Raw genomic sequence first — 15,704 nt, forward strand, 5'->3', positions numbered from 1 at the left:
TGTCCCATATTCCGTCGCAAAATGACAGAAGTAAGCTACTTGCTTTAAATGTAAACAGATTACGCTCTCCAATGAAGAAGCAAAGATGGCAGTGCTATGTATGGTCTGGATGTGGTTTGTCCCCACCCAGACTTTTGAAATTTGATCCCCAACATGGCAGTGTTGAGAGGTGGGGACTGCAAGAGGTGTTTGGACCATGTGAGTGGATCCCTCATGAGCAGATCGATATCCTCGCTTGGAGTGAGTTCTCACTCACTCTTGGGAATGGATCATCTCCCTTGATAGCAGACTGTTAAGAGCCTGACTGCCTTAGTTTCCCCCTCTTGCTTCCTTTCTTGGCCATGTGATCCCCTGCACATGCCTGCTCCCCTTCTGCTTTCTGCTGTGAGCTCAAGGCCCCACCAGAGGCAGCTCTCTGATCTCGAACTTTCCAGCCACCAGCATCGTGAGGCAAATGCGGCTCTTTTTAAAACCTGTTATGGCGACGCTAAGTGGACTAAGGTGGTGAGAATGCATGACAAACACATGATCCTGCTGTATTCTTTCTGCAAGAGACCCACTTCAGATCCAGAGACACAAGTAGATTGAAAGGGAAAGGATGGAAGAAGATTTTCCATGCAAGCAGTAACCAAAAGAGAACAAGAGTGGCTATACTAGTGCCAGACAAAATAGATTTTAAGTCAAAAAAGGTGATAAGAGACAAAGAAGAACATTGTAGAGTAGCAAAAGTTTCAAATACCGCAAGGTCTGACAGTCACCCATGTAAACATTTACATGCCTAATGATTGACTGATCACAGTATTCATGAAGCAAAAACTTACGGAATTGAGGGGAGAAATAGATAACTCTGCAGTGATAGTTGGAGGCTTCATGTCCACTGTCAGGAACGGGTGGAGCACTTATACAGAATCGGAGTAAGGAAATAGGGGCCTGCCCATCCTCAGCCAGTTGGCTTCGACTCACACATGCAGAACGCTACCCAGCAACATCAGTGTGCACGTGGGGCCCTTTCTGGGATAGGCCATGTGCTAGGCCATGGATCGAGCTTCGCTATTGATTTTAAAGTACGGAGCTTCAAAATTCTCTACAATACTACAGTAATAAAAGCAGTGTTATGCTGGCATGAAGACAGACATAGACCTATGGGATATAACTGAGAGCCCAGAAATAAACCTTTGCTGATATTTCAGGTGATTTTTTTTTTTTTTTTTTGAGTCAGAGTCTCACTCTGTCGCCCAGGCTAGAGTGCAGTGGCATGCTCATGGCTACCCTAGCGTCGACCTGCTGGGCTAAGGCGCTCCTTCTGCCTCAGCCTTCCAAGTAGCCAGAACTATAGGCACGTGTTACCATGCCTGGCTAATTTTTTGATATATTATAGAAATGGGATCTCACCAAGTTGCCCAGGCTGGTCTCGAACCCCTGGGCTCAGGCAGTCCTCTTACCTCGGTCTCCCAGAGTGCTGGGATTATAGACTTGAGCCACTGCGCCCGACTCAGTTGATTTTGACAAGAGTGCCAAGACCATTCAGTAGGGGAAAGGACAGCTTTTTCACAAATGGTGCTGGGACGACTGGACATCCAGATACAAAATAAGTTGGAGACTTATCTTGACACTATCTGCAGTGGTTAGCTCAAGGTGGGTCAGTGGCCTAGTAGAAAACCTAATAAAATTGTAAAACTCATAGAAGAAAACATAGGACCTAAGCTTTACAACATTGTATTTGGCAGTGACTTCTTGGACAGGATGACAACAGTATGGGCTACAAAAGAAAAAATAGACAAACTGGGATGTCACTAGAATTAAAAAGTTTTATGCATCAGAAGACATGATCTCCTCATTCTGTTCTTAACCCCCTCTCACAGCTGTACTTGACTAATCTAAAGACAGAAAAAGATACTATCAACAGAGTGAAAAGGCATTCTGCAGAATGGGAGAGGTGAGGATAGCTGCAAATCCTGTGTCTCACAGGGAATTACTATCCAGAATATATTAAGAAGTCCTACAACTCAACAACAAAGGCAAGCAACCCTGTTGAAAAATGAGCAAAGGACTGGAATAGACATTTCTTCAAAGAGGATATACAAACTGTCAGTGAGCACATAAAATATTCTGAGCATCACTAGTCATTATGGGAAATGCAAATCAAAACCAAAATGAGATACCACCTCACTATCCAAAAAACAGAAAATAACATTTTGGTGAGGATGTGGAGAATGTGGAACCCTTGTACATTGTAGCCTCTGCAGAAAACAGTATGGAAGTTTCTCAGAAAAGTAAACATTGAGTTAACGCATGATCTAGCAACTCCATTTTTGAGTGTATGCTCAGAAGAATTGAAAGTAGGGTCTTGAAGATGTATTTGTGCACCTTGTTCATAGCAGTATCATCCACAACAGCCAAAACATGGAAGTGTCCATCGATGAATGGTAGATAAGTAAAATCTGGGGTATACACACAATGGAGTATTATGCAGCCTTGAAAAAGGAAGAAGTCCTGACACAGGCTCTAAATAGATGAACCTTAAGGACATTATGCTAAGTAAAATGAGTGAAAAGGGCAAATCCTGATTCCATTAACCAGGAGGAGTCCACAAGAATTTGGAATTATTTTTTGGAGGGGAAGCTCCTCGTAGTATAGGCTTCCCCCGCTAAGTGAATATTCTGGGAACCCACTGGCATCTGTGTACCAGCTAGTGTTGTGAGAGGCTGCAATTCAGCTTTGGTTGATTTTTTTGGCTGGAGATTTTTTTCAGTGAGTTTGCCCATTTCATGATGGGTGCTTTACGAGTGCATCTGTCCACACCATGCTGAGTTTTGAATAGGTTTTGACCAAGGACAGCATAACCCTGTGCCCCACCCTCCCATTCATGCAGTCTCACTCCGAGTAACTTTTTGTTTGTTTCCCTGGATAAAAATAGTCCTCAAAGGGAAACGTTTTTGCTGATGTGGAAGAGGTGGAACAAAAAAGGGCAGAAGCACTAAAAGGCATCAATATGGACGAGTTCAGACACTGTTTTGAGCAGTAGAAAAAGCATCTCGATAGGTGTGTTGCATCAAATGGAGTACTTTGAAGGTGAGTGATGTTAAACGTAAGAATAAATAGTTTTTTATAAATAGATTCCGGTTTTTTTGTGGTTCTCCCCTCGTGTATGAGGTCCCTAGAATAGTCAGATTGGTAGAGCCAGAAAGTATAATGGAGGGTGATGCGGGGGAGTGAAAAGTTAGCGTTTAATGGGGTGGAGTGTCCATTTTACAAGATGGAAGGCATGTGGAAGGAGATGGTGGCGATGATTGTGCAGCATTTGGAATGTGTTTAATACCACTGAGCTGTACACTTACAATGAAGATGGTAAATTGCGTGGCATATGTGCTTTACCGTGGTAAGAAAATGGAACAAATAAACTTACATCGAAAAGCAGTTTGCGTGTTCATGCTGAGGCAGAATTGTAGATCATTGCTGTGTGCAGAGCTTGTTGCACTTGGTGGCCAGTGACAGTGGACAAGCCCAGAGAGGAGGCCTTCCCCTTTACTGTGAGAGTTGGGTACCCATGCCTTCTGCATTGGTGGGTGGCAGCAGTGCCAGATTTTGAGCCCAGATGGACCTGGGCCTCCACGTGGACTTGTCCGACGGGAAGGAAGACAGTGGCTCCAGTGGCAGGGGACAGTCTTATGGGGCTATTGCCCAGGGGTGAGGCTGGCTGGGCCCTGCTGCCTGTGGCCTGGGGGAAGAAGCCCTTCCCTACCCAGAGCAGCTGTGGCGGTCACGCAGGCTGCTGGGTTCTGTGCACCTCTTACCTCCCACACCTGCACTTCTTCCCACCCACCTCTCTCCTCTGGAGCCTGCCACCCTTCTTCCTCATCCACACCTCTTCCGCCAAGCACCCAAGCCTTTCTGCAGAGCAGCTGGGCAGTGCCCGCCCCCATCCCACACCCACTTTCCCTCCTGGCACTGTTTCTCCTGGAACCGTCTGTTCCACGCTGCTCTGTGCTAGGGTCTCCCAGAGCGTCCTGTGAGATGCTGGTCAGTGACATGAGTCTTTGCTCAAGGTCCTAAGCACTCCCCCATCGCCCTCCCCCACCTTCCCTGGTGTTCTCCGCCTATGAGGCTCCTGGGCCAGACCCTGTCCACAGGGTACTTGTGAGGTCTGGACTGCACATTCTCCACGAGGGAGGCGTTGGAGTCTCTTCTAAACTTCCCACCAGCCTTCCTTTCTTCTGGGCCGTGTTCACACTGTTATCTCACACTGTGGCTCAGGGCCAGCTTGCCTGGAGACCGGGGCAGCTCCTCTTCATACACTTCAGTTACTTCTAAAAGTTGCTCACAGACGTTTCTCTGCTAGTTACTAGTAGAATGAGTTTTATGCTTCCCAAACATGGATTTCATGCATGTACTAATTAGCCCAGTAAGAAAACACCATTAGTAGTAGAACATTGTAGTTCCTTGGGTTCCAGCAGACCGGCCTCCTGACTTGGTTCCTCGGCACGTGAAATGCGGGCCTGTCTCCTGTGTCCTCATGCTGCCGTTCATGCTGGAGTGAGCACACTTTCTCAGGGCACAGAGAGTAAATATCCGAGCCTTTGTGGGCCATGCGCTCTGTGTCAGCTAGTCATGCTGTTGTAGTGAACACCGGTGTAGACGTGCATAGACAATGGGTGTGGCTGTGTGCCAGTTTCGAAGCTTTATTTATAAGCAGGTCCATGTCCTGATTTATTATAAGAGTAAACCACGTGAGATGAAATAAGAATAATCTGGTAGGAAAGTACACAGTCATCCCTCAGTAGATGTGGGATCTGGTACCAGGAGCCCCTCCTCACATGTGTCCCCTGCTCAGCCCTACAGAGCCTGGGTATATGGAAGTCAGCCTTCTGTATGTTTGGGTTTTGCATCCTACAAATGCTGTATTTTTAAAAAAATCTGTTTGGCTGAAAGAAAAATCTGCCTGTAAGTGAACTTGTGCAGTTCAAACCCATGTTGTTCAAGGGTCAGCTGTTTGTCTCTTTAAAGCCGAGGGACTTAAGCGTTATTAACTTTGGGCCTCCTGCCCCTCACCCCCAGAAAACCTTTTCGGAATATCAAAATGTTGACGACAGTAGGTACAGTGTTCTCAGGGCTGTCCAGGGCTTCTGTGGCTGAGCTCAGTGGTACTGACCTGTCCCCTGTCCTGGTATGTTCAGCAGAGCTGAGTATCCACAAGGTAGATCGTGTGCTCAGAGCCCGCCCCAGTGAACACACTGCAGGATACACAGGGTGATTGTTCCCCAGCCCTTACAGCCCCGGGCACCTTCTAACCCAGGACTAATGTACCTCAGAACCCACAGCATCTGTCAGCCTGTGTACCTGCCTATTTTGGACAGTCTGTCCTGTGGATATTCCTCCAAAGTGTCCTTTCTACATTTTGTAGAACTAAAGACGTGTGTGTGTGTGTGTGTGTGTGTGTGTGTGAGAGAGAGAGAGAGAGAGAGAGAGAGAGAGAGAGAGAGGAGGAGTCTCACTGTGTTGCCTGGGCTGGCGTTGAACTCCTGGCCTCAAGCGATCCCCTCACCTCGGCCTTCTCAGTAGCTGGGATTATAGGCATGAGCCATTGCACCCAGCTTAAGACATTATGTATTTTTTTCCCAGCCCTTTAGTAGTTTGTTTTATGGTAAAGTAATGGTTTTGGCTCTTCTCTTTTTTCCTCTGAATCTTGGAATTTTTTAAAAAGTAAAATATTGTGAAGAGCCTCATTTTATAAAACCCCTCAGACTTAGAGCTCTTTGTTAGAATGGGGCTGGGAGCCCTCCGTCCCTTCCTCACTGCTGCCTCTTGTTTGGAAGCTGCTGTTTCGAGGCCCCAGATGCTTGCTCCTTCCCTTCCTCGCCCTCTTGTCTTTGAGTAGTGAGCTGGACAGTAGCTTCAGGGACCTTCTTCCCAGGTCACTGGACTGCAGAGGGAGGAGGATGGTGTTGGAGAAGGGTCCTGGGGATGGAGGGTCCTGGGGATGAGGGGTCCTGGGCTGCAAAGCTGCAGAGGTGGACGCACGGCATTGAGGCCATGGGCCGGACTCCTTGCTACAGAGTCCGGGGAAGACTGTCCTGGACTGACCCCGTGGCGTGAGTGAGACTGGCTTCTCTGCTCGGCCCCATGTCCTGTGCGTGCTGTTCGTGTTGACGTGCTTGGCAAAGTGAGAGGACTTCTCAAGGGTGAGGGTTTCATGTGCTGGAAGCCCCGGAGCCTGGGAGAGGGTGGTATTCCAGGGCTTGCTAGCACAGGTTTGTGGCTTTCCTGCCTGTAAGTGGGTGGGGTGTGTGCATGGTATCCTGCTGTGAGTGGAGCAGGAGCAGGTGAATGGCTGCTCCCGGAGCGTGGGCTGCCTGTCCCTGCAGTGCTACTGGCCTGGGAAGGATGCCTGTGGAGATGGGGTTTGCTGGTGATGTTGGTGATTGGGTTTTGTGAACTGTCTCCTACCTTTAAAAATCATTTGAATGGTGTTTCTTTTCCTTTCTTGTCCCCTTTTGACTTTTTTTTTTTTTTAGCTTGCTTGCCTTTTGTTTTAGCAGCTGCAGTATCTCGGAAGAAAAAACGAAGAATGGGAACCTATAGCCTGGTTCCTAAGAAAAAGACCAAAGTATTAAAACAGAGGACGGTGATTGAGATGTTTAAGAGCATAACTCATTCCACTGTGGGTTCCAAGGTAAGAGGGTGGCTGAGTAATTTGCCTCGTGTGCTTGGAGGTAGTTTCTGTGTTTGGGACTTGGCTATCCGTAGTTTGGATGTCCTTGGTCCCTGGGAAGGCACCAGTGCTCTAAGCCCCTCTGCTCTAGGGACACTGCCTCTGTGTTGGTAGGGGTCGTTGGAGACCCCCACCCACCTTGCCTTCCTTTCCCTGAATTCCTCTGCAAGCGGGAGGACGCCTCTCGCTGCGCCTAGCCCCATAGGCCTTCACGCTCCCAGTCACCCGGGCCCCGGTATGAAAGCGGCTCGTCCATGGCAGGCAGTGGCTCTGCCTTGGTGCGAACACCTGCCGTGTTCCAGGGCGAGAAGGGCCTGGGCGACAGCGCCCTCCACATGAACGGGGAGAGCCTGGAGCTGGACTCAGAGGAGGAGGACTCAGAAGAGCTGGAGGAGGACGACGGGCAGGGGGCCGAGCAGGCGGCCGCGTTCCCCACGGAGGACAGCAGGACACCCAAGGAGGGCATGTCTGAGGCCGACCACACCCAGAAGGTGGGTGCCCGCACGGGGACGAGAATCACAGAGTTGCCGGTCGGTTCTCAGTGAGCCAGATTCCCTCTTGGACTTATGGTGTTTTTGTCTGATTTCTCTGAAACTGTGAGATTAGTTCATTTCCACTCGCAAAGAGTTTTCTTCCATAACAGCATTCATGGGAGCAAGCCTCTTGAGCTGCTTCTAGGCTGTAGCTTGGGGGATAGTAATGCTACTAACTCAGGTTATTAATTGACAGCTTGCCGTGGCCCAGCTTGTGATGGGTCTTGCATGCTCTGGGTTGCATGTCTTCATGCAAAAAGATTAAATGCTGATAAATGAAAGAGAATACTTCATACATGTTGGAGATTGTTCCCCCAGTGCATGAGGCAGACTGAAAAAGCTAATCAACAAAACACATTTTCAAGTAAGTCACTGTTGAATGATTCGCCTGGACTTCTCTACCTACCACTAGGCCAGAGCCTCAGTCCCTCCTTGTGGGGCATGCATTTAGGGCCATTTGGTCAGCCTGTGGAATGGTGTGTGAGGTTCTGCCGACAACCTGGGGGGGTCACAGATGGGCCAGGTGGGACAGACTTGTCCTGTGCCCACCTGAGGACGGGCACTAGCTACACCCTTGGTCTTGTCACTGTTACACTGTTGCCCTGTCCAGGAGTGGGTGCCTGGGCCTGGCATCTCAGGGGAACTGAGGACATTCTTAGAAATGCAATTTCTGAGTAGGCCTTGACGTTTAGGCTTAAATTCATGCCCTTTCTGTTCTGAGAGGGGTAAATTGGAAGTGACACATTTGACAAGAAAGATCAAGGAAAAGTTAAGAATCAGGCTGACATGAATATCTGCAGTTTTATTGTTCAGGTATATCCTACGTTTTTGAGAAGACTTTCAGCCATCTTCATTTAAGATGAGTATTATAGGCTGGGCGTGGTGGCTCACGCCTATAATCCCAGCACCTTGGGAGACCAAGGTGAGAGGATTGCCTGAGCCCATGGGTTCAAGACCAGCCTGGGCAACTTGGTGAGACCTCATCTCTACAATAAATTAAAAAAAAAATTAGCCAGGCGTGGTGGTGTGTGCCTGTAGTTCCAACTATTTGGAAGGCTGAGGCAGAAGGGTCACCTGAGCCCAGCAGGTCAAGACTGTGGTGGCCGTGAGTGTGCCCGTGCACTCCAGCCTGGGCGACAGAGTGAGACTCCAACTCTTCCCCCCCCCCCAAAAAAGATTAGTATTATATCTAGTGAGTTACTCTAAAACTAGTGGTAGGTAGAGAAGTCCAGGCAAATCATTCAACAGTGACTTACTTGAAAATGTGCAGTTTTGTTGATTAGCTTTTTCAGTCTGCCTCATGTGCTGCGGGCACAACCTCCAACATGTATGAAGTATTCTCTTTCATCTATCAGCATTTAATCTTTTCTTATTTTTCTTTCAATTTCAAACTCAGCTTTAGCAATTATGCCTGTTCTACTTTTTTAACAGGGTTTAGGGCAGATTTAAAATCTTGCTGCCCCCTCTTATTTATTCAAAAGTAAATTGGTAGGAAATGTTGCCAATAGAGATTTAAAGAGACTTTAAATATATTTATTAGTTTTTTTATTTTTATGTGAAGAAGTATAAGGAAAAAAATAAGTAATATCGTACTCTCATTTGCCAGATGGCCCTGGGTATACTTTTTTTTTTTTAAAGCAGGATTTATTGAGAGAACAGAAAAGCTCCCAGAGTAGGAGAGGACCCGAGGGGTTACCTGCTCTGGGCATACTTTAAAATGCCCGTTATCATAGCCTTCTCACCCACGGCCAGCATATAGTATCCTCCCTGAAGGAGGCTGTCCCGGGTTTCACAGGAGGAGGCAGGGTCCTGTCCCAGCGATATGCCTGCCCTCCTGTCTCCTTGCTTGACTTGGTCTCAGTACACACTTCTCGTCCTCTTGAGTTGTCAGCTGCAGCATCTGTTACAAGCAATACTTCAGGGCATTTAGCATCAGGCTTTTGTTTCATATACTCGTGGATAATGAGTGTCGTCTGCATCTAAAACGCAGCATCTGAATATTGCCAGATCCCCCTTGAGTTTATCCTCCTGCCTGCAGGTATCTGAAAGGCACTTTCCTCACCCTCCCCAGCAGGTCCGTGCTCTCGGGGTGCCAGTGTTTTCAGTCGAGCTTTGCGGGGCTGGGTGGCTGCCCACGTGTTTGCTGCCACTGGGGTTTGTTCTTCTGTGAGCCACTTGCTGAATATCCTTTGCCTGCTCTTCCATTGGGTTGCGCATCTTTTGAAAATGTCGTCTCGTCAGCTTGTGTAAGAGTAGAGTTGATCTGTTGGCTTCAGTGTGCACTGAGGTTCTTTCCCTCTGTGGTTTCTGTCTTTTGACCTTGTCTGTAATGTCAGAACTCACAGGTACTAGTCGTTTCCTTATGATTTCTGGGTTCTGTGTTCTAATTATGATAAACAAATCTTTCTCACTGGTAATTTTGAATGAATTGATGTAAGCTGTCTTCTAATACTTCTTTCATCTCATCCTTTTATATAAGTATTTGATTCATGTAGAATTAAAATGTCATGTAGATACACTCAAAAAGGGTGGTTTTTATGGTATATTAATTATATCACAGTAAAGCTTTTAAAATAAAATGTGAGGTAAGGGTCCCAGACCTCCCCTCAAAATGGTTAGGCAAATGTTTCAACGCCATTTATTGACTTGACATTTCTTTTCCCTTCTGATTTAAAATGCCACCTTTGTCATATACCATATGGCATATGAATTTGAGTCTAATTCTGGATTCTGTCTTTTGATTGATGTTCCCATCTTCCAGAGAGAATCTAGGCACTGAATAACTCTAAGTATTGATATAAAGTAAAACATTAAATGACTATAAAGCCAAGAAAAGAATCAAGAAGCAAAAGGCATAGCCAAAAAAAAAATGTGGTTAATGCAAACCAAAATAAGATGATAGGAACAAACCTAAATAGATCAGCAATAACAATAACATTGTAATAGTTTTATGATGTTACCTGTTCGGAGAACAGAGAAAGATAGAGAAAAGTACACCAGCCCATTCTGAAACTATGCTACCAGCTACATTTACTTAAACTCCTAAATACAATAGTCCTAAATAAAATATTAGTCAAATGCAGCCATGTTTTAAAATAATAATGATTATAAGGAAGTAGTAGGTTTACCCTAGGAAGAGATTGATTCACTACTAGAACCCGATCAAGAAGATTTATTGGATTAACAAAATAATTGTATGTGTATAAAAGGCATTTTGTGGCTGGGCACGGTGGCTCACATCTGTAATCCCAGCACTTTGGGAAGCTAAGGCAGGAGGATTGCTTGAGTCTAGGAGTTCGAGACCAGCATGGGCAGCATAGCAAGACCTCGTTTCTACAAAAAAATAAAAAGAATTAGCCAGACATGATGGTGCATGCCCATAGTCCCAGCTACTTGGGAGGCTGAGTTGAAAGGATCCCGTGAGTCCAGGAGGTCGAGGCTCAGTGAGGTGTGATCATGTCCCTGCACTCCACCTGGGTGACAGAGTGAGACTATGACTCAGAAAAAACAAACAAACAAACAAAAAAACAAGCATTTTGTAAAAGTTCAGGTAACTTAATGCTTTTTGAATTTGCAGGGATTACGTTATAAATGTACAGTAATAAAAGGTATAGTCCATGGAAGAGTTCTTTTCAAAGTGGTCTGGGGGATTCTCTAAGACCTGTTCGGGGGAGTCTACAAGGTCAAAACTATTATTATAGTAGTTTTGAGGTTGTTTACCTTTTTTGCTCTCATCCAGTGATGTTATACACAATGATGTCTTTGCTGTGGTGGCTGATAGGTTGTCCTTGTGGTGTGACCATTTCTCATCTTAAATTTCTATTATGCTAAATGTTGATAGATATCACTCATATTAATAGCTCTTTTTGGCTCTTGGCACTTTTTTAGAGAGACCAGAGTATTTGGGATCCACCATGACACAGTGTTCTTTGTCTGACTGTGTCCGGTGTTGGTTTCCTTTCCACTATTGATGAACCTTTGTCTTGTTGCCAGTGAGGCTGTTATACGTGGTACTGCATGTGTGTGGTTCCTTGGGTGTGCGCCCGGGAGTGGTCCCACCATGCCTTACATTAGCATTTGTAGGCACTTCCATGTGACTTTCCACCATGGTGGTTACACCAGTCAACCTTCCTCCTGGCTGCCTATGAGTGCTCCACCTGCCGTACTGGCTTGCCACGTGAGTTGTAGTGGCATTACATTATAGTTTTAATGTGCATTTCCTGATATCCAAGAAGATGCAGTACTGTTCCATATGACTATCAGCCACGTGGATGCCTTTTGTGAAGTGCCTGTTCATGTCTCAGCTGTTTATCTGTTGTGTGGTTTGTCCTTTTTGGAAAACATTTTGCAGGAGTTCTTTGGCTTGGAGAGGACCCCTTTCTGTATAGCCAGTGTGGCATCTTGCCTTCTTGCCTTTTCACAAGAACTGTTGGTGTCCCTGTCTAGCCATTCAGACTGGAAGCCACCCACAAGGACTTGGTGTAGGGTGGCTGGGTGTGGCTGCCACTATGGATGGTGGTCACGGGAGAGCTGGACCCACAGTATTTAGCCCGAAGCCATAGCTAGGCCTGCTGACCAGAGTTTGCCCTGCTGGGCCAGGACCGGCAGGTGCTGGCAGAGGCTGAGTGAGGGTAGCTCTGGGTCTCCAGCCTGCCCCTGCCGGGATAGATGCAGGAAGCATCCTGACCAGGTCTTGGCTTGCTCTCTTCCTGGTTCACTCAGGTTTCAGTGCTCAGTGTACCGGCATTGACTCCAGTCCCTTGTTGTTTCCTACTCTTCTGTTGGCTGTTATGCCTTCTCTTTCCAGTTGCCTTGGGGTTCCAGCATGGGCCTTACCCCTGACAGCCGTCATATGTGCAGTGCTCAGGAAGCTCTCTTACAACACAACTCTTACTCCTCCTTCTTTATGGTCACTTTACCGCAGTTTTGGAAGGAAGTGGAATTAACTCTTGTTAGTCTGCCTCTTTTAATTGGTAGTTTCCTTTCTCTCTTTTAAAATGGAAAAAAGTCACCCAATTAACTAAAGCTGACTAATGATGTCAGAAGCCTGCAAAAATGGTCATATTTAAGTTCAAAACATTTCTGTTGTCAGTCATAAAAAGGGTAGATTGCTGCTCTTACCTTGGACATGAACCCAGCAGCGTGAACTGCTCTTTTTTTTTTAAATTTTTTTTTTTTTTTAGCGTGGACTGCTCTTGCTGATTATGTAAGGGAGAAACCAGAAAGAAACGTTAATATTTCAAAACGTGACGGGGAAGAGTTTCCTGAGAATATAATCATCCATCCAGAACATCTAGGAAAATCAACAAAAAAAAACCTCATAGCTAGTGAACTGAACTTAACAGGTGATCATTTTCTTGTTTAGCTATACTAACCAGTTAGAAAATGAGGTGTCAGCCGGGCTCGGTGGCTCAGCCTGTAATCCCGCGCCTTTGGGAGGCTGAAGTGAGTGAATTGCCTGAGCCCGCGGGTTTGAGACCCGCCTGGGCAACTTGGCGAGACCTCATCTCTACAATAAATCAAAAATCAGCCGGGCGTGGTAGCACGCGCCTTATAGTACCAGCTACTTGGAAGGCTGAGGTGGAAGGATCGCCGGAGCCCAGCAGGTCCGGAGCCCAGCAGGTCGAGGCTGCGGTGACCAGGAGCGGCCACTGCACTCCAGTCTGGGTGACAGAGTGAGACTCCAACTCAAAAAAACCAAAACAAAAAACAAAAAAAAACAACAAAAAAAGAAAATGAGGTGTCAGCAATATCAGTTAAATCATAATGCCTCAGGGTATTTTAAAAGCTTTTCTAGGTAGAGTTTCAAGGCATGCAGACATACAGAGAAGAGCAAGCAGCCATCAGTGCTTGGCCAGTCTTCATCTCTGCCTGGGTTGTCCTGAAACAGACATTTCAGTATGGGTCTTTAAAAGAGAAGGACTCTGAAAAACAAGCCACGGTGTTACATCTAAAAAAATTAGCTGTAATTTCTTAATATCATCAGGGTATGGAATAAATTTAGCACAAAATGTGTGTTCTCTGTTAATATAAGAAGAAAGCTATAAAACTTGGATGAAAGAGGTTAAAAAAAGACTTAGGTTTGTGGAAAGACCCATTATATACCTGAATGAGATTCATCATTTTATTCTCCCTCTGTTTATTTGTAAATTCAGAACAGTTCTCATTAATACTCTGCAGACTTCTTGTAGAGCTGCTGATTCTACAGCCACTATGGCATTCTGCCACTCCTAGAACGCCTTGTGCGCTGATTGTCATTGGAGCAGTGATCTTCCACACCCAGGCAGTATGGATGTGGAGCTCCTTATGGACGGCTGTGGGGATTGTGCACAGCAGGAGTGGAGAGAGAACAGTGTCCATTATGCAGAGGTGGTCAAAGCAGGGAGTGAGCGAAACAGAATTTGTAGTAAACCTATTTGTATATAAAGATACACTGTTGTGTAAGAGTGGGCTTAAATCAGTGGTCAAGGAGTCATGAAGTTTTTAATTTTTGAGTTGTGGTCTCACTGTGTCCCAGGCTGGAGTGCAGTGGCACCATCACGGCTTACCACAGCCTCAACCTCCTGGGCTCAAGCAGTCCTCTTGCCTGAGCCTCCCACGTAGCTGGGATTACAGATGTGCACACCATGCCCAACTATTTTTTTTTATTTTTGTAGACATGGGAGGGGGAGGGAGTCTCACTACATGGCCCAGGCTGATCTTGAACTCTTGGGCTGAAGCGGTCCTCCTTCCTTGGCCTCCCAAAATGCTGAGGTTACAGGCATGATCTGGCCAGGAACATTTTGAATAAATATTATTGGGACAATTGACTAATCTTTTGGGGAAAAACAAGTTGATGCTTGCATCACGGTGTACATAAAATATAAACTCTGTTCTGGGGATTGTTGCACAACTCTACTGAAAACCACTGAATTGTGTGCTTTAAATGGTCAGCTTTAGAGTAGATGAATTATAGCTTAGGCTAGCTGTTATTTAAAAGAGCAAATTCCAGAAGATTTAAAGTATCAACACAAAATATTGAACTGTGCATAAAAATACTGGAAACTATTTTTCTTTTTTTTTTTTTTTTTTGAGTTGGAGTCTCACTCTGTCGCCCAGACTGGAGTGCAGTGGCCGCTCCCGGCCACCACAACCTCCCCTGCTGGGCTCCGGCGATCCTTCCGCCTCAGCCTTCCAAGTAGCTGGAATTACAGGCATGCGCTACCACGCCCGGCTGATTTTTTGATTTATTGTAGAGATGAGGTCTCACTGCCCAGGCGGGTCTCGAACCCGCGGGCTCAGGCAATCCACTCACCTCAGCCTCCCAAAGGCGCGGGATTACAGGCTGAGCCACCGAGCCCGGCTGGAAACTATTTTTCTAATCTCAAATGAAGAAGGCCTTCCAGTGCAAGACACAAACCTGGATTCCATGAGAGGAAAGGTGGACATCTTTGACTTTCTCAGGTAACATTTAGAAGTTTTATGTAATAAGAAATATAAGAAGCAGAACTTGATAGAAAAAACACTGATAACATATTTAACAGACAAACGGTTACTGTCCCATGAGTGTGTGAAGTGTATGTAGTATCTACAAACAAATAAAAAGACAAGGACCCAGTAGAAAAGTGAGAGCAAGACAATAGAAAAAACAGAAAAGTGCAGTGAAGTTACAGAAAATACTCCGGTCACTTTGTGCTTTGGGAAATGAGACTCCTCTGAAAGGTGAGTGGTACCTCTGTGGGCCTTGCTGGCTAGAGGGAGCAGTTGGAGAGGGCTGCGCCCCTGGTCTCAGGAACCCCACATCCAGGGATCCGTCCTCTGCAGGTAGCAGATGCATCTGTCTGTCTGTCTGTCCTGGAGTGTCTTGGCTTGTGTAAAACACACCCTTGATGTGAAGTTACACAGGTGCCTGCTGCTGAGGGACTGCAGAAAGCAGTGCGGTAACCACAGAAGGAGACCACCTCCCTGCCTTGGGGGGGGGTGCGTGGAAACTCACACGTGTGCCCTTTGCACTGAGCATCGTGTATTCCTGTACTACCCGTGCAGACAGCAAAGACAAAGACAGCAGGAAAATAAGGAGTGTCTGGTTTGATGTGGAAAGAACTCCAAAACGTGGTTTTAATAAGAGGAAGATAATATTCACAGAACTGTGCTCAGTGCCCTGCCATCTGTACAAATAGGAGCGCCCTCTCACCTGTGGGCCCACGCAGGCCTGGACGTTGCTGGAAGGAGACCTGGGAGCTTAGTGTGGCTGCTCCAGGGCTGGCCAGGGTCTTGGGTGTGTGGGGACGGGGTTTTTTTGCTTTGTGTGTTGTGCTTTATGACCTTTTCATTGAATCCTGCCACTCCTAGAATGCCTTGTGTGCTCTAGTCTTCCCTGGAGCAGTGGTCTCCAGTGCCCAGTGAAAGAGCTCATGCTGAGTACTTGCTGGGCAGCTGCCCTGGGTATGCTATGGAGACATGCTGGAGGTGCAGCTCTGTCT

The 15,704-nt window shown here is 46.5% G+C and overlaps 1 protein-coding gene across 1 annotated transcript in view; it reads left to right on the forward strand.

Moving 5' to 3' along the window:
- EHMT1 (euchromatic histone lysine methyltransferase 1) overlaps positions 1 to 15,704 on the forward strand; it is a 149,307-nt gene that overhangs the window by 67,537 nt on the left and 66,066 nt on the right. The window contains exons 5-6 of the mRNA XM_021706811.1: positions 6,534 to 6,670; positions 7,012 to 7,200. Coding sequence (XP_021562486.1) covers positions 6,534 to 6,670; positions 7,012 to 7,200 — 326 coding nt within the window. The remainder of the gene's footprint in view (positions 1 to 6,533; positions 6,671 to 7,011; positions 7,201 to 15,704) is intronic.

The sequence above is a fragment of the Carlito syrichta genome, unplaced genomic scaffold (genome assembly GCF_000164805.1).
Source record: "Carlito syrichta isolate Samal-C Ts95f unplaced genomic scaffold, Tarsius_syrichta-2.0.1 Scaffold316033, whole genome shotgun sequence".
Lineage (NCBI taxonomy): Eukaryota > Metazoa > Chordata > Mammalia > Primates > Tarsiidae > Carlito > Carlito syrichta.